The 21,182-nt window shown below is 42.0% G+C and overlaps 3 protein-coding genes across 4 annotated transcripts; 1 reads left to right on the top strand and 2 right to left on the bottom strand.

Annotated features, from left to right (window-relative positions):
* Positions 1–467: 467 nt before the first annotated feature.
* On the bottom strand, positions 468–6,159 carry LOC106749272 (protein SMG5). The gene is made up of 8 exons (XM_014628566.1): positions 5,869–6,159; positions 5,224–5,446; positions 4,932–5,096; positions 4,534–4,805; positions 4,238–4,418; positions 2,450–4,148; positions 1,138–1,473; positions 468–933 (listed from the first exon to the last, which is right to left on the bottom strand). Exons 1-8 carry the CDS (start codon positions 5,940–5,942, stop codon positions 866–868), a joined length of 3,018 nt encoding a protein of 1,005 aa, XP_014484052.1. The 5' UTR covers positions 5,943–6,159; the 3' UTR covers positions 468–865.
* A 1,074-nt stretch (positions 6,160–7,233) lies between these two features.
* Positions 7,234–8,330, top strand: LOC106749284 (thioredoxin-like protein 4A). The gene is made up of 3 exons (XM_014628595.1): positions 7,234–7,534; positions 7,627–7,763; positions 8,025–8,330. The coding sequence occupies exons 1-3, from the start codon at positions 7,457–7,459 to the stop codon at positions 8,236–8,238; spliced, it is 429 nt and encodes a 142-aa protein (XP_014484081.1). The 5' UTR covers positions 7,234–7,456; the 3' UTR covers positions 8,239–8,330.
* Positions 8,331–8,424: 94 nt separating this feature from the next.
* Positions 8,425–20,217, bottom strand: LOC106749283 (tyrosine-protein phosphatase 10D). Of its 2 annotated transcripts, XM_014628593.1 has the most exons (23): positions 19,915–20,194; positions 18,324–18,775; positions 17,934–18,209; positions 17,402–17,680; positions 17,012–17,278; positions 16,505–16,840; positions 15,519–15,836; positions 14,955–15,293; positions 14,411–14,698; positions 14,103–14,312; positions 13,867–13,972; positions 12,238–12,464; positions 12,071–12,147; positions 11,368–11,502; positions 11,167–11,289; positions 10,940–11,088; positions 10,700–10,835; positions 10,537–10,603; positions 10,350–10,448; positions 9,418–9,519; positions 9,086–9,145; positions 8,851–9,015; positions 8,425–8,751 (listed from the first exon to the last, which is right to left on the bottom strand). In XM_014628593.1, the coding sequence occupies exons 2-23, from the start codon at positions 18,760–18,762 to the stop codon at positions 8,744–8,746; spliced, it is 4,206 nt and encodes a 1,401-aa protein (XP_014484079.1). In that variant the 5' UTR covers positions 18,763–18,775; positions 19,915–20,194; the 3' UTR covers positions 8,425–8,743. The 2 variants fall into 2 exon arrangements, with proteins under 2 accessions (XP_014484079.1, XP_014484080.1); XM_014628594.1 differs by lacking the exons at positions 8,425–8,751; positions 8,851–9,015; positions 9,086–9,145; positions 9,418–9,519 and adding an exon at positions 10,194–10,230 and having other exon boundaries at positions 19,915–20,217.
* Positions 20,218–21,182: the final 965 nt, after the last annotated feature.

Genomic DNA, 21,182 nt, shown 5'->3' with positions numbered 1-21,182 from the left:
TTCTTACCTGAATTGGCTGCACTTCACTTCGAGAAATGTACATACAGATTGAAACGTATGAAGCGTACATACAAGATTCTCACGCTTCAGTGTGTAAATTTCTTAAATCAGTGCGGTCAGTTCAGATGAGAAAAACAAACCAAATGCGTCTTCCTTTGTTTACATGCTTTTGCACGCGCAGTAACGTAAGATTTAATTTTCCAACACATAAGCACGTAAGAGGAAGTCGCGATCAAATATCAGAATAATTATACTTAATATTTTTCTCGCGTCTACATAATTAATACATATCAAGCGATAAGTGTTTCTCAACCTTTAGACCGTTTTTGAATACATTTGATCGTCTCGACGACGTAGACGAGATAACGTAGTCATTCGAATCGTGCGTTCTATTTTTTTTTTTCTTTCAGCACGATCGCTCGCTCGGCTCCGCCGGGATTTTGACGTGACTGGTGAGAACACATCGGTGTGGTTATTTAAAAAACCGTTTACTTAAAAATACAATTCTTTCAAACATAAATGGCAATATGAATAGTTAGAAAGAGAGGAAAAATGTCGTTTCGTTACTTAAAACTCTTCTGTATGCGCTGCGGGAAAGGACATTCGGACATCGGCACAGATTTCGTCACCGAACAACTCGCCGTCGTGCACAACTCGATCGATTGATTTTCTGTTTTCATGCGCGTGGGTTTCCAACCCCTCCTCTTTCTCTCTCTCTCTCTTTCTCTTTGTCGTCGATCGCCCGATCGAATCCGGGTGTGTCCGGTCGGACACGCTCCCATACGACTTCGCTTTGAGTCGTCGTCGATTTTCCCTCCGAGGTGAGAACAACAGTGAATGATCACGCAAGGAGCGGGGACGTGGCTCAACCGTGGCTCTTGCTCGACGACTTCCACTTGGTTTGAAACGATTCGATGTGCTCGAGATTAACACCTACGGGACGAAAATTAATCGAACAATGTTCATTTAACGCTGGCTTGCAATATGCGTTACGTCGGCCGACTTGCTTCTGTTCACATTTTTACCGTTACACGATAATAAACCGCGAAATCATCAACGTCAACGTTAATAGTGTTTCACATTAACGTTTGATAATAGATAAAGCAAGAACGATGTAGAAACAAAGAGAACAATCACCTGCACTTTTCGCTAATCCGTCGGGACTAAAAGTCAGAGCCTTCCTCTCGTCCGGATTGCATCCGGTCAAGAGAGTCACGACCGGCGCCTCCCCGTCGCCGGTGAAACCGACCTTCGCCTGCTGGGTGAGGAAATGGCAACACTCTATGATTTGAAAGAACAACCAGGCCTCCTTATCTTTTGGTCTTGGTCCTTTGATCAGTGGCAGCGCCAGATGCTCGTGAGGTCTCTGCGCCCGTAAGAATCTCGATCCACGTCTCAACTGAGTCTCCAGCCATCGCGTCGCCTCTCTTGCTTGCCCGCTGGTGCGTTTCACTTCGTCCAACGCTGAGACAACTATAAGATGATGTAACTTGCGTTATATTGGCTCGCGTAGATATGCAAAACAATTATCACAATCATTAATACATGGACTGCCCAGTTAGTTTCGAAGCCCATAGAGCCCAAAGTCGTAACACGCGCATAACTGTACGTATAGTCGGAATACAAAACAAACAATGTGTCCAATGAAAGGATGATGTGGTATCTACTTCCATCCTTCGATATCTCATATATTATCTAATGTAAATATTCTTGAGAAACCAATATAATAACAACCACGATTATGGACTACTTTCCAGAATCTCACGGAAAAAATATATAAGTTCGATCATTCCATAATAGATATATAATATTAATTTGTTTATATTTTTATTATATATTAGCATGCATTGTGTATAAATGATATTTTATTATCACTCTATATCTTTATAAATGGTTCATAAAATTATTCCTGTTTCAGTAATTAAAATCGTCGCCGATTCAAAATGGGTGACTTCCTGAAGCACGTACTCTGTAATCGGTCCGGAAATGATAAGAAATGTACGTGCTTCGTGAACTTGACGATTGCAATGTTGCGATGTAAACAGATATCGCTTCGAGCACCTCTCATGACGTCAAGAATCATTGTTTTAATCCTTTATTTAATGACCCCGCATTGTAATCCGCCAGTGCGTTAAGGATAAAAAAAGTATGACTTGCTATTGAGAAAAGAAGTGGAGGTGACCTTGAAATCTCTGAAGCGTTTCCATCCGCAAAAAAATTATTGCTGGCATATCATGACTCTCTACTGTACAACTTTTGCAATTAAAATGCTTTCGTATCTATAGAAGTAGCGGCAACACTCCAGGTGGACAAGGTTATCGCCACATCCCGGATGGATGGGTGACGTGGTAATCTTGAATGTAAATCATTACCGTGCGGTATTCTTTTCGTCGTGATACAAAGGAAACGATATCTCGTATCTCGAGTTTCAACGTTATCTTCCACTCACCAGCCGCGGGGATCACCACTACGAATTTCTTCGCGTACACCAGGCGCTTCAGGGTCGGCGTGTGCTTGGCCAAAGCTTCGTGGTCAGGCACCAGGTACGGTGACATCAGCCGGAAGTGCAAGCGGCTTTCCAGAGCACGCACTTCCGCCTTCAGCCAGAGCTTACCCATGTGCCTCATGAGCTTGCCTCTCGGATGTTCCATGCTGAAGTTCTTCTCGTCGAAACCCACCGGCTTCGGGGCGTTCGACGGGCTGTGGTCGCTCGCGACGAACAGTCGTGCGACGAGGTCGTATCGCACGCCCGACTCCTCGACGGCGCTCAGGTGATGCCCGAACTCGAGCAGCTTCAACATCCTCAGCAACGTCTCCTCTCTCTTACTCATTTTGTGTTTGTGCAGTACGCACCAGTCGAGGGACCGATGCGCCTCCTCCAGCAAAGTCAGACCCTTGAGATCGCTGTCCTCCGGCAACGGCACCGTCTTCGCGCACTCCCGCAGCCTCTCCGCGCTCGACAGGATCGCCGAGTCCTCGTTCTTGCGCACGAACGCCTCGCCGTCCACGTTGATCAGATTCAGCAGGATCGTCACGCGCTTCAGCAACGTCCGCGAGCTCTTGGCGCATATCCTCACGATGTCGGGGTTGCTCCGCAGCCAGTCGAAGCACACTTTGATGGACGCGAGGATCTCTTTGCCGAGCATCAGATTCAGGATATCGTGCGGCTTCAGGCTCTGCTTCTTCGACTGCGCCACGTAGGCGATGCTGCTATCTTCGAAGGTGCCGCTGGTGGAATCGGCGTTCGTCGTGATGGTTACGGCGCTACCGGCTGAATTCGTCACGGAATCCAGCTCGCTGACAGCTCTCGAGTCCGCTTGCTCGTCCGCCTTCTCGCCGTTGACCAGCTGATCGTTGTTCTCCGTTTTACAATCGGCAGCAACGTGGCCGTTCTTCATGCCCTCCTTCGACACCTTTTCGCCGGACAACAGCTCCTCGTCGTCCGTATTGTCGTCCGAAAGAGCGTCCTCCGACAGAGCGTCATCCTCCTCCGTCTCGGAGTGCATCTCGTCGCTGGACGACGCCAGCACCGGCTGCTCCGTATCGCTCACGTCCGAATCGGAACTCGTTCGTCTCTTTCGCCTGCGCAGTTTGCTCAGGAGATTCTTGGACTTGTCGCGAGTCTTCTTGGGCGCCTCGTTGTTCGCGACTCCGTTGTTGTCCGGCGATTTCGCTTTCTCGATAGCGCGCTCGCTCTGCTTTATTAAATTCGATATATTATTGTCTTGGTTCGAGGCGGAGTTCTCGCCCGGCATGTGATCTCCGTTGTTCTCTGTCTCTTTCTTCAACGCGTTTTTGAGCTTCGAGGAGTAAGAATTTGCGTTAGCGAACTCAACGTCCGGCACTGCCGTTTCTACGACCAATTCTTGCAGTTTCGTTATTGTAAATTGCAGCAGTTGCGACAGTATCGCTAGAGTAATAGCAACGACACCCTGTACCTCGCTCGACTCTCTGCTCTTTAATCTAGAAATTGACATTAAACATATTGTCACGATCTTAAATACCATGTCGTCCGTTAGGTATAACGTTGGTTTGCTCTTGCAATTTTGTAGATATATCTCTATGTTATCCGCGTTTTCAAGAGAACTCGGGTTTTGCGCCTCAGATTGCTCCATCGACAAACAATTCTCGATGTCAGTCAAGAGATCCTGCCAAGGAGAAATCGATCGTTACCAATTAAGACTTTGTAGAATTACAAATTGTTGCGGTTATAATCAAATTCGTGTCATTTGCGCACCTGACATTCTTGATTAATCTTGTCCGAATTCGGATTGTCGTAATCCCACAAATGCAACAGAGAAAATAATCGCGATACACAATGATGGGCCAGATTGTTCTCGTCCGTACAGGTGGAATTGGTTATTATAGTCCTCTTTAAATTTCCCTCAGCTCCTTCAAACGGCTCGGGACACAAGGAGCTACAAAGCGATAATGATTGTAGCGATACGTTTGTCAATATACTGACGTTTCTCGCGAGATAAACTTGCTATTAATAGTATCAATACAGTCAATATGTTTACTACTGATACCTACCATCTCATGTAATGGTAGACGGCATCCAGACCGTAGTTTTTGCTGCCCGCGATAGTACCAAGTTGATTATGAGGCATTCCGATGTTCGGGTCGATGGCTATAGCCATTTTGTAATATCTGTTGGCTATCATTGGATCCCAGTCTGAATCTAATTCTAATTTGTACCTGGTCAGGTCTCCAAGGCACACCAGACTTCGATGGATCAAGCGCATGACCCATTGTTTGACCTCTTTGGTGTAAGTTGGCTTAGCTTGCAACATCTTAAATCTTGCCTGGATTTGCACATAATCAATTTACATATAACCTAAGTTTTCCATTTAGTAGATTCATATTCTGACAGATGTATTGAAAAAAAAGAAAAAAATACATACAGGGTAGAGATACGGGGTCATACTTACGTATGACGAAATGCTTTCGAAACGAGTGAAAGCAAAGTCAATGATACCGACAAGGTCCAGATCATATTCGGATTGCAGTCTCAATATCAGATGATGGTAATATCCCACGCCCACTGCCAGATGTACCGACAGCAATGCTTTCTCCGATTCATTCCACTGGTTACCCTATAATGTAAGATGTAACATTAAAGTAAAAATAAAATCTTTCCCAAAATGATACTGTGCTGCAATGCTCTCACTACTATCATAACATTGTTGTTAAACTTTATAGTTCATCCAATTAATCCGTTACCTTGCGCAATTTTTTAGCTGCATAAACAACATCGTAAAACGCCTTCCTCCACAGCAACTCCTCCGTTTTGCGCGCATTCCCAACGGGGTCTTTCAGTATCAATCTCTCGCAGTAATCCTTCAACTTCACACGTAGAACCTCCACAGATGGGATAAATATATCGCATACTGTTAGAGCACGATTTTTCTGTTCTTCCAATCTCTTGGCGATCTCAGTCACACTCCTTGCAAATAAAATAGACAAGTGTCTAAAGGGGGAGCATGTGTTCGCATTAAACGAAGGTCATCGTCAGTAATACGTAGCGTGCTCGGTCGTAATTTTTTTTTTTTTTTTTATAGCAAACATGTCTACTATTATGCAATATCGGGAAAACGTATCGATTGAACGCTTCTCAAGTTGAGCCGATCAATTGTGTTCAACAAGTTCCACGAGACTCAACAAAACAAGTGCGAATAATAAGAGCGGAAACTAAACATGGTGATAAGAGGATGGATGAAGCGGTTAGGTTCACGTTCTCGCCGCGAAGGTACTTTGTCCTCGCCGACGAAGTTATCGAAAGAAGATCGCTTTTCGCGGTACAATATGAAATTAGAAGTAGCATCTCCGCGGGATTCCAAGAAAGGGTGATTATTGCAGTGCTGTTACCTATGCAAACGTCTTGTGGCTTCGAGGTTGTCCGCTGTCCGGGCCTCCACCGGGGCATTACACGTTCTCCTCATTTTGTACGATTCATGACCCACGTTCCGGCCGACTCGTCGTTACTCATTTCCCCGCGGTCTCCTGACACGCGCATCTTCTCCGTACGCTGAGGAAGCTCAACATTCGCCCACGTTCGACGCACGTCGTCACTGTTGCACGCGGCCCGTAAAGTGTTTTCCTCCTTCTCCTCCTCTTCCTTCGACTGCTACAGACGAAATGCCTATCATAGCGGCAATCGTATGAGTCAAATCCGCCATTCCCGCTCGTGCACAGCGTTGCCAAACGTTTCAAGTTGACAGTTTATTTGATTAGTCGTTAAATCCGGATCTACAATAGCGTCGGTCCACAATAGGTGTTTTAAGCCTTAAGAAATTGACCAATCACAGTGAATTATTCTCTTCATATTCAACTGTGATTGGTCAATTGCTTAAAGCTTAAGGTTTAAAATACCTATTGCGGACCGATACATAAGTAAGTGGTAAGCTTTAAGCCGTAAGGAATTGACCAATCACATTCTAGTTATAGAAAAGCAATCAATTGTGATTGGTCAATTTCTTACGGCTTAAAGCTTACTACACCTATTATAGATCCGAGCTAAATTATGTCGCTGGTTAATAAGATCTTTCGATTTATCATTGAATCATGAAACTTGAAATAAAAAGATCATTTGATCCGTCATTGAGTTGGACTATTTACAAATAAAAAGGTCTTGCTGTTAAATTGTAAAATCTGAGATTAAAATGAATGTCCGACTTGTCATTGAGTCGTACTACGACTTCATATGACCTGCGAATGGTGGCGGCTCGTAGCGGAGACTTTTGAACTAAAATTAAACAACTATGGCTACGTTCAGAAAACATAAAGGTTGTGTAACCATTGAGTAATTATCGTCATTGAGTGCGTTCTGAAACCCTACTCGACGGGTAGAATAATATTTAATTGATTAATCAAAATAGAAAGAACAACGATTTCTTTATTTCGTGATTGGTTGAATGCAATTTATTGCACTTTGACCCGTTGCAACTTCTAGACCCGTTATTTTTTTTAGTTTCAAACTCTTCGCTACGAGCCGCCACCGTCCGAGTAAATAAATTGAGATCGTAATGAGTTAGACTCAACGATGACTCAATGATGAGACTGAGCAACCTTTTATTTATAATTATACGACTACAATAAATCAGATAACTTTTTATTTTCAAGCAAGATTTATCAACAAATCAAGTGGCTCTTGACTTTCAAGTACTCAGCGACAGATCTTTTGTCTTCAGTAGCACGATCCAATAACTTGAGGTCTGTTCGTTTTCGCTGCACCGCTGAACTAGTTCAATAAGTTGAAGCGAGACAAGTATATGTTTTCTCATTTCAACTTATCGCACTAGTTCAGCGGTGCGGCGAAAACGAACAAACCTTTGGATAGACTGCTATAAATTTGAATAAACGTTATTACTAGTTGACACTGTTTTGTTACAACGAGAATATATCGTGTAATTTTTAACGCGTGTTTTTATACATTACAAATTTTATACATTACAAAATGTCTTATATGCTGTCGCATTTGGAAAACGGCTTTCAAGTCGATCAAGCTATTTTGTCGGAAGAAGACAGAGTAGTGGTAAGTTCTCGAATGTTTGTACTTAACCTCTAATTTTATAGTCATTTTTTAATAATATATATCAAGATAATCTTTTACACGTAACATTTCAGGTTATTCGCTTTGGCCACGATTGGGATCCAATGTGCATGAAGATGGACGAAGTTCTCTACAATATCGCGGAAAAAGTTAAAAATTTCGCCGTTATTTATTTGGTTGATATCACAAAAGTACCAGATTTTAACAAAATGTAAGTAGATATTTATACTTGCATGCACATTAAAGTCTATATTATTTCAGCATTTTATCTAACAAATTAGATAATTTATTAGGAGAATAGATCATTCTTAGGAAAGTAAATAACAGAAAATTAAGTGAAAGATTAAGTTAACTAATTAGTTTTGAAGCTTGGTTCATTTACAATATTTTTTTTATACTAGTAATTGAAATTCCATATATCTTATTAACTTTTTGTAATAATACTATTAAAATAATAGTATATATTTTTTAGGTATGAATTATACGACCCATGCACAGTGATGTTCTTCTTCAGGAACAAGCATATAATGATTGATTTAGGCACAGGCAATAATAACAAAATCAACTGGACATTGGAGGACAAGCAGGAAATGATTGACATCATTGAGACGGTTTACAGAGGTGCGAGAAAAGGTCGAGGTTTGGTTGTATCACCTAAAGATTATTCAACTAAATATCGATATTAATTCATTTAGAAAATATTATCCAACTTTAATATTAGGAAAATATTCATGCTATATTTTTGTTTTACATTAAAACCTGTGAAGTGTTGAATGAATCCAATGAATTCAGTTGACTAAACCATGTTCAATTAATACTGTCTTTATAAATACGAAAATGTGATAAATGCATGAATTATATACATATATAAGTATATATATATATGATTCTTATTATATATTTCACAATATCTTATTTAATTTACGTGTACAAATACAGCGCTGATGTAAGTGTTATTCTTATCAATATCACATAATACACTCTAGTGTCATATACGCTCATACATGGGAATGCTCGCGCAGAATTGATTATTTATACAAAGAAACATGCATGTGTTTAAACTGAACTTATCGATCCTTATCCTAAGAGTTCCTGGATTCTATAAGAATTCATATTTACATATAATTACATATTTTCTAGATCTATGTCTATTCTCTAACACGTGGAAATTGTATAATCCAATCGTCTCTTTCACAAATCTGTAAAAAAGAAAGAACATCAGTTTCATAAGTCTTTATAGTTATGTGAAAAGCAGGATGCAAACGGTATGTTCCGACAAAGAGAATTGTGGAACTCACTGTCTGTTGCATATTGCGAGCTGTCGCCGAATGCATCAGCTAAGCCGTTTGAATAAGTTATCAACGGTAAACTCTCTTGTGCTAAACTTTGACTGCTTAGTTTGTACATTGAATCCTTCAATCCCAGTGATTTACAAATAATGTTTTCCAAAGTTCGGGCTTTTCCTGAAAAAAAGAAAAAAATTTGTCAGCGTAACTCTTCAAGATATAGTTGTTTTGATAGATCTTCACTCACCTCTAATGTTGTGACGAATGTTTACATCTATAGCATCCATTGATTTGTATTTCCTCAAACCTTAAAGCAGAATTACATAGAATGGAATTTGTCACATGGTACAAATAGACCCGTTTACAATGATTGTGTTCAGCACTTTTTGCTATTTCGACTAAACGTATACACCAATCGAGTCCCCAAGACATTAGGTCGAATACTAAGAGACTCGTTTTACCGAACGCAACTAGTGGATTATGTGTTGAACAAAATAGTTTCTCCGCTTCGAACTATCTAATATTTTCGTCAAACAACGTATAATAATTTACTTTCGTGAGATTGCGTTTCACTCTTACCATTATTTATCGCGCTTTTTTGGTGTTCTGCATTTGACGAGGGAAAGAGATTATGGATTGTTTCCAGAGACTCCGTAGATACAGACCTATTATATCTTTTTACTGAAACAACATACATAATTATGTAGTAGATTAAGAAACACAGTAATTGTGCGTAGTTATGCAATATTATATAACCGACTGTGAATAGCAAATATTTTGGCTACCAGCTTTCAGGACGGACACTATAACACATTTGATATTTTAGCGTAGCATTAGTTCATTTCTCCAATTTTTTTTTATGAAATTGTTTTTTAGATCAGACCCAATTGCTTTCCTGAGAATTTTGATATATGTTACGAATATGATATCGTTAAATTCATGTCTAAACAGAATTCCTAAAATGGGATGTCGTCATAAGTGAGTCGTTGCAATGAGGTTAGATAATTTTCAAAAAATATCCTATTATAGATTTTATTAAATTGTGATGAAATTTATGTGAATTTTTCAATGCAAAATCATATCTTAAGAATGTATGTTCGTTCTATATTGCATAACCACGTCTTATTCACAACGAAATAAACGTCCAAAGCAGATGTATCTACCAAAAAAGAAAATTTATTCATCAAGCATGTGCAGAGAGAAACAATGAAAGATAGCGTGTGAGTATGTGTTTGTGCCCGCAACACATTATTAGAAAAAAATAACGAATAGATTGAATAAGGCAAGAGCAAAAAAGCGACAAGAGAGTACAGCAAACCGGAAACAGAACACAAGATCCAAGCATTTCTTCCTACCTCATCACGTGTTAAATTATAGTCGGAGACTCTCATTCTGTAGTACAAAATAAATTAATGTTATTTCTACCGTGCTTTTCTCAGTACCATTAATAATACCATAAGAGTAAGAATTGTTTAAGAGAACGTCGAATAGGATACGTATATATTACATACGCATTTCAAGACCGTTGACTAGATTCGCATCTGTATTCGCCGTGTCTCTGGCATTCCTCGAGATATTTTCGTAGACTGGATCAACCGGGGGCGGCTTATCTGTAAGAATGCGTTTGTCACATTTACAATTACGGGTCCCTGTTTCCAAAATAAGAAAATTGCTAAACATAATGTACAAGTTACTTACAAGTTTTCAAGAAATAAGGATTCTTGAGTACTTGCTTGATACAATTATATATATAAGCGTATTGGCTCTAAAAATACAAAAATTTATATTATTTTATACATCATATATATATATATATATATAAATTTATACAAATGCCGACATAGATATGTTTGTTATTTACTTCTCTCTGCACCATATTTATTCTATGATACCGTAATCTATACACAATCCCGAAAACGTCTAATTTTTTATTATCTCTGAGATGCTGTAGAAGAATATCTATTGATATTAACGTCCCTGTCCTGCCAATTCCTGCACTGTAAAAACAAGAATAACGTTCCCCGTCATTGAAAAGTTATTATAACCGTGGAAGTTATAAGTTTAAGTACTTGTTTTGCGGCTTAATCATATTTATTCGTACCTGCAATGAACGACGACGAAACCTTTACTTGTGCTAATATTGCGACGCATTATCTGGCAAAAATTGATCATCGGGTCGAAGTCCTCGGGAACGTCGTGATCGGGCCAGTCTTTGAAATGCAATTGAATGATACTTCTTTTTTTATTCTCCTGTAATTATTATCATTGATATACAAACACGTGATTATTTTTCTCTATGCGTGCAAACTGTTTCTTTTTATCACAAACCTTTTGTAGTACAAGTGTTCTTTGGGTGTATGTTCTATAATCTAATTCACTCGTGCAACGTATCGTCATGTTCTCGTATCGAAAGGTTTCCCTGATCGTCGGATAATACTGATGACATTTCTCCTGAAAAAAAAAAAAGAGAAAACCAATGCGCAAAATGGTATGCGAATGGCGTGAATCGTACCGAAAAGCAGGGCTTACTTTGCCTTTCTCGACCAACTGGGTCAACATAACTATAATGTTGATGTTGTATTGATCGACCATCCTCCAAAAATCATAAGTGGTTTCCTCTTTCGGCCCTTGGCAAGCTATGTATTCATCTTCTCCTGTGTATCCCTGAAACACACACGGTGACGTATTTTGTGGAAAATCGATTTTTCTTATCTGCCAAATCATGCTTATGCTTATGTTCTCTGATAAGTTCCGAGCTCGTTGAGCTAACAGGGCAATGTTCTTTCTTGAAAATCGAGATCATTTTATTTCAGACTTTAAAATAAATATCTCTTCTTTTAATAAATGAACGAATATATCTCAGATCTGATTCCGTTAACGACGATTCAATTTTATCTAGTCGTTATCTCTCTGCATTGTGAAAGCATAAATTACTAAAGATGCTCTTCTTCCTCGACGTATCACAGTTCGATAATTATTTACATCCGACGATATCCTTATCCCCGAAAAACCACTTCATTTATCTAGTCGTTATCTCTCTGAATTGTGGAAGCATAAATCATCAAAAAAAAAAAAAAGTGCTTTCTCTTTTTTCAGCCTGTCGTAGCTCAATAATTCTTAACATCCGGCAATGTTCTCTTATTACGGAAAAATCTCGCTTCGCTTATCAACGAAAAAGATGTTAGCTCGTGCACCGATATAAATATTATCGGACACCGAGTAGAATACCTACTTTTATAAATGATGCGTTGATGTAATCAGTATTAGGATCATTGTCTATCACGTCCAGCTTGACTCTTGAGAAGTCATCTAAAAAAGCGAGAATCACACGTAATAAATAACATTTCGACGCAAGTCGCGCGCGAGAGAAGAAGCAAAACAGCGGGACTGATTTCGTACAGGGCAAAATATCGGAGTAACGATTCTTCTTCCGATTGGCCTGCAAGCAGGCGGTGTTCGTCGGCATCTGCAAATCGACACTGAGGGTCTGCAGCAGCCGAAATTCATTGCTGAGTTTCCCAGGATTGTCGACCAATTGTTGGCAATGGGCTATAAATTTCTTCCTGGTGAACGGCGCGGGTACAGGTGAACCGGGCATGTCGGAATGCAAAAATCTTCGCAACACTCTGGAAGGATCATCATCACGATCAGAATATCCCCGAAGCATGCAAATCAATCGGATACAATGTGTCTGGTCACGTTGGTTCCGCCGAGAATACGTTTCTCCCTTTCTGTCTCGTTAATGAGACGCACAGGGCAAAAGCGAATGCGCGAGAGCACGAAGCAACGATCGCGACCGAGACACAGTGGACGTACGAAAAGGAAAAGGTTGATAAGCGAATAGAATCAGTGTCTTGGTGCGCCTGACTACGATTATAATCGCGAAAATGATCACGATGATCTGCGCAGCGGCAGCGATTCGTGCATGTGTTTTTCTTTCTCTTCGTCGGCGCGGTCGTGGCGGCGCGAAACAATGAAAGCTTACGCAACGGACGTACGCACTTAGCCAGAAACGAAAAGAGCGAATTGCCTCTCCGGAAGTCCCCCGTCATAACCGAATCGCCGACGGTGCCGATATAACGGGCCCTGCAACGACACTGTCTCTATCGTTATTCACCTTTGTCTCACGCATGTTCCAAAATACTCATGATAAAAATACCCGATTCGGCGGTCGGCTCTCTCGCGGTAGCGCGGCGACGGTCAAACTGACACCTCATTCAACGCCGAGCCCAACTAATGTGCTGTATATCTTAGCACGTATGATAGACGCGTGCATCGAGTGACCTTGCTTACGCTCTAGCTATAGTCCCCCGCTCTTCTGAGTCATAGAATAAATATTGATCATTGTTCATAAACGCGTCTACCTGGAACGTGCGCGTGACCGCGTCATCGCGTCGGGATTTTCAATATCGACCTCGCGCGCGCGAACCGACGCCGATCGATATATTCTGATTAGCGCTTTATACGAATCTCAACTCTCTCGCAATTAGTTAATCTGCGACAATTTTCAATGCCTCCGAAGGAAATTCGAACTATCGAATTTTGACGAAGGCCGTAATCTTCGAAGTTCCGAGGTTCCGAAGAGTACAATTTCGCGAATATGCTGTAGATTCATGTTTTCGTATATTTTATTCCGGGAATATTGGGAAATGTTACTAACGAATTTTGTGATTGAATGAATGTACCAGATATTGTATAGTTTAGAAACCTTATAATTCCGATGTTTCGAAACCCCGATATCGTCGAAATTCGAATCACGTACACCGGAAGCGTTGAATGCCAAAGCCTTTCGAAAGAAAACACTAGTCCCGGTAATTTCGAGCGACTAGAGAAAGTTCGTCTTATCTCGCTCTACCGTCGCATAGCCAAGCACGTGGAACGAGTTTAGCGATAAGTAACGCGATTCGAGATAGGCGAATCGCAAGAACTAGTTTCAGGACAACGGCGATGATCCGCCGGACGCTCGCTCTTACGTCGTCTCCGTCCTCTGTCTCTCTTCGTGTGGAAATAAGAAGAGTTGTGACTTACACGTACGGCGAGCACTTTCGCACGAGCAACATCATCGTCGTCAGTATACCCAGAAAAAGGATGCCGAAGACGACCCCGATGACGATTGCGACATTCAGCTCTGCGTCTGCGGTATCGCGAGTTACGGAAAGAGAGCATATTAAATGGCACGTATGCATATCGCGTTATGTAACTTATTTATAGAGCGACATTAATTTGCCCGACCGCGCGCTGCAACCGGATTACAGCGTACTCACCGGTCTTTGCGACGAACAGCGCGGAATCGGCGTAACCACCTTCGGTGAACGCCCTTATTCTAACGTGGTACCACGTGTCCGGCTTGAGGGGTCCGTTGCAGTAGAGTGGATGTTTCTCAGAGTTAGACGAGATATCGCTGCAGAAGTTGTCCGTGCCGATTGTGAACTTGACCGCTTTGAATTTGTGCCCGTAATCAATGACGTGGTCCGCTGAAAAAGGAGGCTATTTAATAATGCATAGGTGCGCGACGCTTGGGTTTCGCGCTTCGCAAACAGTCGTCCTGTGTCCGCACGGACATATCACCTACGATAAGGATTCCACAGTGGGGTTGTCGCTTGATACGTTATGGAAAAGTCGTTCAACATGGCCTCCCGCCAGGAGGACGCGTTCGGCCATGAGTTGTTTTTCAGATCGAGCCTTGCGCTCATCGGCTCATTGTATCCTAGTTCCGAGACCATGATGGCGTAGTACTTGATGTTACCATTCGTGTCGGGAAACAAGGGCAGCAAGATGGTAGCCGTCGTAGTGCTTTTGATCGCCTTGAGTGGATTTATAGTGATCGATCGCACGTATTGGGTATCTGGCTGCGACGGTACTACGACAAAGAAGAGTCTTGGAAATTTTTATACACATGCGTGGTATATATATGTATGATATAACTCGCGGAGAATACGGTATCGAATTTTGAACTAATTATGTGTGAACGTTGTCCAGAGTTGGGTTAATCTTTAACTAAGTTGAATATTAAAAATTAATGGCTTGAGATCGGAATTATCAGATATATCCTCTTGGAGGTATCCAAGATGGATGAAGGATCATCGATGATGAATTATGTGTGAATTGATACTCACTGCCGGCAGGATACAGTACGTGCCTACTCGTCACTGGTCCAGGCGCATCGACGTACAAAATTTTCGGGGACACTGAGAAGGTGTAATTGTATTCTCCTTTCAGCTCTTGGAGATTCACCGAGCACGTGTAATTGTTGTCGATATAATCGGCGCATTCCTCCGATATGGAAAAGGTGTGATTCTTATATCCGTCTCTGATGCCGTGAACCGACACATTGTAAACCTCAAGTTTACCGTTTAAGGAGCATGGCATTTTCCATTTTACGATCGTGTCCAATTTGTTCGTATCGTTCAAATGCGGCTCGATATTACATACGACGTTCGTGACCTCATCTGAAACTGAATAAACACACAATGTCAGAATAGTAGGAGCAGCAGGATGCACATTATCCATTAATAACCAGTAATTAATCCGATCTTTCCTTTTTTAACGATAAAACGATAACGAACAAAAAATAGTAAAGTAACGTGCGAAAACAGCTCAGCGCTTGAGAGGTTGCTCTCATATCGATAGACGATTTTATATCGTAGTAAAGTGGGAAGAAACAGCAGGGCGAAACATACCTGTCGATTTGCTCGAAAACATCCAAGACTCACTATAATTCCCCCATCCCGCACCCGTCCTAGCTTTCATCTTCACTTCGTATTGCCTGTATGCTTTCGCTTTGAGATAATCATAAGATCGCGTATCGTTAAGCTCCATGATCTCGTCGGTGTTCGATATCTCGGGATTGCACCAAGTTGGCACCGGGAAAAGCGGAGTCCAAAGGAGCCTGATATCGTAATCTTCCACGATTCCGGGTAAGTGCTCCGGCCGGTTCCAAGCTAATGAGAACTGTGACTCCGTGATGTTCGTCACGAGAAACTTCGGCGGACCCGGCACTGAAATCGACGACAAATCGGAGCATTAACGCGCTGGATGGAAGCTTCAATTGCTAAAATATGCTAATTAATCGTGTTAAGCACACGAGAGCAATGTCATTAATCCGACGATTGACAATCGACGGACAAATAGCGCGGTTGTTGGTGATTGAATCGATCCAGCTGAGCTATTGATTAAAAGAGAGTATTCGGAATTATTTGCGCCTCTTCAACTTCATAAGATGTGTAAGACGCTCTTCAATTTCTGACAAGTTTTCGTTGAAACCATGCATCCTCCATGTCCTTATATTTTTACATCAATACAATTATACTCCCAGCAAACACCGACTGACAATGACATAACATCAATGTTATAATTTCCAATTCAACAATGCAATAAAACATGTGTGTTATGTGACAGTTACATCGTTGAGTGGGAAGTTATAACATTGATATTATGTTACAACGATACAACAAAGATCACAACGATAGAACCGAAGAATTGTTCAGCAATCAAGGGACACCTCACAGATCTTGTAAGTTTGTCTGAGATTGTCAATCGCTAGACTCAACGGGCGAGGCGGAAGAGGCAAGGGGAAAAAAGGCGTAGCTTCCGGAAATCATCTCGAAAGTACAGATAATTCCGAGCACCGAATCAGAATATTGTTACGACAATAACGCACGCTCACCATCTTCCAATGTCTGAGTGGTGACTGCGTTACTGTCCTCGCTGGATCCGCCGTCGTTAAGAGTGCGCGACCTGCAAGCGTATTCTGTAAAAGGACTCAGTTCGCTCACGGTCGTATTCAGAGAAATGAAAGACTCTTCAGGGTTCCTCGTATCCAAGTGATCAAAGGATACACCGCTGTGAAGCTCAAATCCAGTCCCGTTCGATGACGTGTAATTGCACACGGTTACCAAGGATTTCACCGGACAATGATTGTTCGTTTTTGTGATATTCACGAACACCAATATGCTGTTCGTGGTTGTCAGATCCCCTATTTGCAATGTCGGCGGACCTGTCTCTAAAATATATCGTTATTTGTATATATATATATATATTTTTATAGTCATCACACATCTGTCAAGATGTAAAAGACTTGGAAGAAGAAGATATATATTTATTTATTTATATCAATAGTAACATATTATTTTAAATCACGGTATTTCAGATAAATTAGAATCATCGCGCTCACTGGTTGGAGTTGTCTCTCCTTTTCCGGAGATCACGTGTCCATCCTGATCATCCTCATTCACAGCGTTGACGAACACGGAATACAAGACGCAAGCGTACAAATTCTCGATCGTCGTGTTCGTTCCAACGATAATCTTGCTCGAGTTTTCGGGAGTTACAATCACGCGATAATGTTTCAGACAGGTCGAGCCAGATTGCGGCGGCTGCCATTGGACGGTCAAGGAAAAATTGCTCGGTATTATCGTGATGGACTGCGGCTTCAACAGTACTGCAAATTGGAGAATCGGAAGCGAATTTGCGTGAGCGACGTGCGCAGACCGTTCGAGAATCGGCGGAAAGTGGACTCGACGCGCGTCCACTTTCCGCTAATTCCGAGACACTTAATACTCACTCGGCGAGACTGTTTTCGCGCTCGCATTCGCACCGGCGGATTCCACGATTAGTGTCACCGTTTTAACGGTGAAGTTGTACTGCGTACACTGCTCGAGATTGTCGGCGATGTAGTTCGTGACGGGGACCGCGGTCTCGTTGCACGACTGTCCGATGCACTGCGTGATCGAGTAATTCGATATGCATCTCGTGTGTTTCTCGGGCGCTAGCCAAGTTAATTGGACGCTGTTGAGGTCGACGGCGCTCACATTCAAGAAGCGTACATCTCCGATTTCGGAAACTGGAAGAAAGATTAATATTTTATTAATAAATGTGTTAATTGCATCGATAAGCTACTATATTATTAATATTTCCATCGGAGTGCTTATGCCTTTAGTACTTACTTGAATACCGCCAAGTCTCGTGTAAGGGCGAGTGTAAAGGATAAGAAAAAACGAATGTAGAAAGATCTCTTTTGTATAGATTAACTCCAATTGTAAACTTTTTATTCCGTTAATCTCTATCGATTTAAACGTGAACCGATATATACTTACTGGTATCTTTTGTCGTTATTCGTAAATCGGTTCCTTTGGATTCCCAATGACCCGTGGAAATCCTCACAGTGAATGTATACAGCATGCACGCATCGAGGCCGGTCGCATTGTACCACGTGTCGTTTTGGTCTATCCGCTTGCAATTCTTCTCATCGTCGCATCTTTCGATGAAGTATGTTACCGAGACGCTCGTTGCACATAGAAATTCCCACGACAGAGTGACCCACTCTGCGCCGATCTCCTCTTCCTTCAAGTTAATCACTTCCCTCGTGTCTTCTGCAAAAAAATACGAATATATCAATATATGAGATAAGAGCGTAAAATCAAGACTTTTCTTAGTTCTCGTAAGTAGATATATCGCTTATCTCCCATGAAGATTGTTTCAATCACCCGTTGCGTTTACTGGCCACGAGGAATCGCAGATGGGACTCATCGTGCTCGTAGTAGTCGTATCGTCGATTACGGTGGTCCTTGTCGTCTGCGTGGTCGAACCGACGGTGGAAGAGATGCTCGTCGCTTCCTCGCTAGGATCTGTCGGCAAATTCGCCGAGTACCCAGCCTCGATGGTTGACTCACGCGTGATCATAGTAGAATGTTCAGATATCGTGGAGTCCTCGAGGCTGTCCGTAGATCTAGGATCCTGGCTCGTGAGACTCGGCATACTCGTAGAATCACAGCACGTAAAACTTTCTGTAGGTCCTTTATCGTAGTTTGATTCCGTAAACTCAACGATCGCGGTCTCCGACGAAGTGAACGTGTCATCGTCGCAACGTGCGCAGAGGAAACAAAGAACGTGAACGAGCAGCAGTAAGTGTTTTTCGAGAATCATGTTCTACGACGTGCTGCAAATAGGGAGAAATCGATCGTTAGCTTCTCGGAGAACACCTTATTTGCGCCACTTGGTAAAAAAAAACCGACGAATTTCGAATCCAACAGAATCAACGCTCGGGAAAGAAAAGGGTCATGTGTGAATTTTGGACGTATATGACTATGTATAATTATATATGTCCACAGTGAAAAAATAATGTTGTCCACAAATTATATGCAGATACAATCGAAGTAAATGCTTCTGGCAGCACGTAATATCGACGTTTAATTAAATGACATAACATTATATTGTTTCGTATATGATCATATATGTAACCACATATATGAGCAAAATTCATATATGATTTTATATAATTATATATAATCATATATAATCATTTTCTCCCGGACGATTTCGTTATATCAAGAAACAAAGCGCATTAGTCACGCTTGTTCGTGAAGAAACTGCAAAACCTGGAAACTCATTACTTCTTAGCTAATTTGAAGATAAAATATTACATTATCATTATTAAATAATCTCAAGTATCCATTTTATACGATACGTCAAGTACGTAACATTATTTTCTCCTCGCAACCGGGTTGCGACGCAATATTCGCGATTATTTTTCTCGATGGCACAGAGGCATGAATATATCTGTTAAAATGTAGAACAGTCAGTGCTTGTACGCAGAACGGAAATGATTTGGGAGCTGTAGATTTCCAGCGGTCATATCTGTTTCCTTTCACGCCCATCAGAACAGGATTGCACACGCGATTCAAGGATAATATCTAAATTTCGCACAANCTGGCAATTCCCCCCCCCCCCAAACGAAGAGGTCCCCCAGGAAATCAATTTTACCGAGGAAAAGGGTCTATGTTACACTTGGGAAGAAATTTTCTCCGGTCCCGAATTTCACACCGAACTCGTCGCCGACGGCCGATATCGAAACATGACGCGATACTTTCGCACGTGAATAAGAGCGTACGTACGGATTCGTTCGCGAGCTGGCAAAATTAATTAGACGACGCGAAACAACGTTAATCGTTGTCATTAATAAAATATCGGTCTCCACGATGCGACGGAGGGCAGCCTGCGCACTCATGTTTCATACATTATACATTTTATCGCGCGTACTGAAGATCCTACTAATCCCCCGAGACGCCGAGTATTTACCGTTGAAGTCTCGCGAAGCTCCGCATTCTTTCGAATCGTGTCAGTCACAGCGGAAGAGTTACTGGTTCCTCTCTTCTCTTTTTCGCTTCTCTTCCTTATCGTTATTCGAATTAAAGAGAAGCAACGCTCGCTCGCTCGCTCGGTTCACTCACTCCCTCACTCGTTCGCACATTTGCGTTTCGCGTTATCGATTCCGCGCGATCCTCGAATAGATAATCCACGCTTACGATAGCATCGGACCGCGGGTCCCTCCACGACTGTTTGAAAAAGGTGGAGAGGAGCGTCAGTGACTCGTCGCCGTCGTCATCGGCCGTTGTCGATAATCGTTGCCCAACCGCGCGCGGCTCGTTAACAGCCTTCCGCCCGGCCGGTCGTCTCCGTTCTACCAGTTGATATCGCTGATAACGAGCCAGAGTCCACTCTCGTCCGGAGAGTGCACTCTTCGCGATCACTTTATTAATCAAATACAAGCGCCAGTTGCCCGCGATTTTTCGCCATTTCCACGTCCTCCCGCGCGGCAGGACAGAACAAGGTGGAGCGACTGCTCGGGTTTTCGTGTGTACACCGCTGATAATCTCGCGAGGGATTATCTCCGTGCTGACAATATGCAATAGCTCGCGATTCCGCGTTTCTCACCGATTTCCAGACAACACGAATGTCCAAAATCGGGACATCTTTAAGTTGTCCTGAAGATATCGTAATATAAGTCGTTTTTAAGACGTCTAAAAGACATCTCGCGTCCCGATTTTGGAGATCGCGCTGTCTGAGCTGTTACTCCATCGGCGAGATTTTTTTACACGCACAACCGCCGGGTTTTAACAGCGACTAACCGGCGATTTCACCATCTTTCCGCGGCTGGCCGACGAATTTTCCGCGGCCCGCAATTCGATAACACTATCGGTGATTATTCTCGCGGTGGTCATCAGAAAAAGTGTGTAAATACACATCGCCGGATTATCGGTTTACGAAAAGCGACAATTTTATCGGGGGCAACAATCAGATCGCCGATATCAGAAAATCACTTTGTCGAGCGCGATAATGATTATATTTGCGTTTATCAATTAAATTCGTCCTCTTTCGTACACATTATTGCGTATTTTATTATGCACCGCGCGAAGATACTCGTTTCGCAAGTCCGGAGTGTTATCGTTACATCAGTCAGTGATCTACTTGAGAATAAATGTGATAATTTTCATTGTCCTTTCAGTTTAATTCGTAAAGAGATCCTTCATCGAGAAATTTTTTCAACCATTTGTGATTAAAAACGA

Source organism: Dinoponera quadriceps, unplaced genomic scaffold, assembly GCF_001313825.1.
Source record: "Dinoponera quadriceps isolate SergipeBrazil2010 unplaced genomic scaffold, ASM131382v1 scaffold2952, whole genome shotgun sequence".
NCBI lineage: Eukaryota > Metazoa > Arthropoda > Insecta > Hymenoptera > Formicidae > Dinoponera > Dinoponera quadriceps.
The sequence above is the reverse complement of the archived record's forward strand: the minus strand, read 5'-3'. Positions and strand labels throughout refer to the sequence as shown.

Coding starts and splice junctions, on each gene's coding strand:
- LOC106749272 (XM_014628566.1), bottom strand. CDS start 5,942: ATGAGGAGAACGTGTAATGCCCCGGTGGAGGCCCGGACAGCGGACAAC. Junction 4,149..4,237: donor AGATTAATCAAGAATGTCAG/GTGCGCAAATGA, acceptor TCTCCTTGGCAG/GATCTCTTGACTGACATCGA. Junction 1,474..2,449: donor AGTGGTGATCCCCGCGGCTG/GTGAGTGGAAGA, acceptor ATCATCTTATAG/TTGTCTCAGCGTTGGACGAA.
- LOC106749284 (XM_014628595.1), top strand. CDS start 7,457: ATGTCTTATATGCTGTCGCATTTGGAAAACGGCTTTCAAGTCGATCAA. Junction 7,535..7,626: donor CGGAAGAAGACAGAGTAGTG/GTAAGTTCTCGA, acceptor GTAACATTTCAG/GTTATTCGCTTTGGCCACGA. Junction 7,764..8,024: donor GTACCAGATTTTAACAAAAT/GTAAGTAGATAT, acceptor TATATTTTTTAG/GTATGAATTATACGACCCAT.
- LOC106749283 (XM_014628593.1), bottom strand. CDS start 18,762: ATGATTCTCGAAAAACACTTACTGCTGCTCGTTCACGTTCTTTGTTTC. Junction 10,836..10,939: donor TTCGTCGTCGTTCATTGCAG/GTACGAATAAAT, acceptor TTGTTTTTACAG/TGCAGGAATTGGCAGGACAG. Junction 9,520..10,349: donor AGTCAACGGTCTTGAAATGC/GTATGTAATATA, acceptor ATGTTGTTTCAG/TAAAAAGATATAATAGGTCT.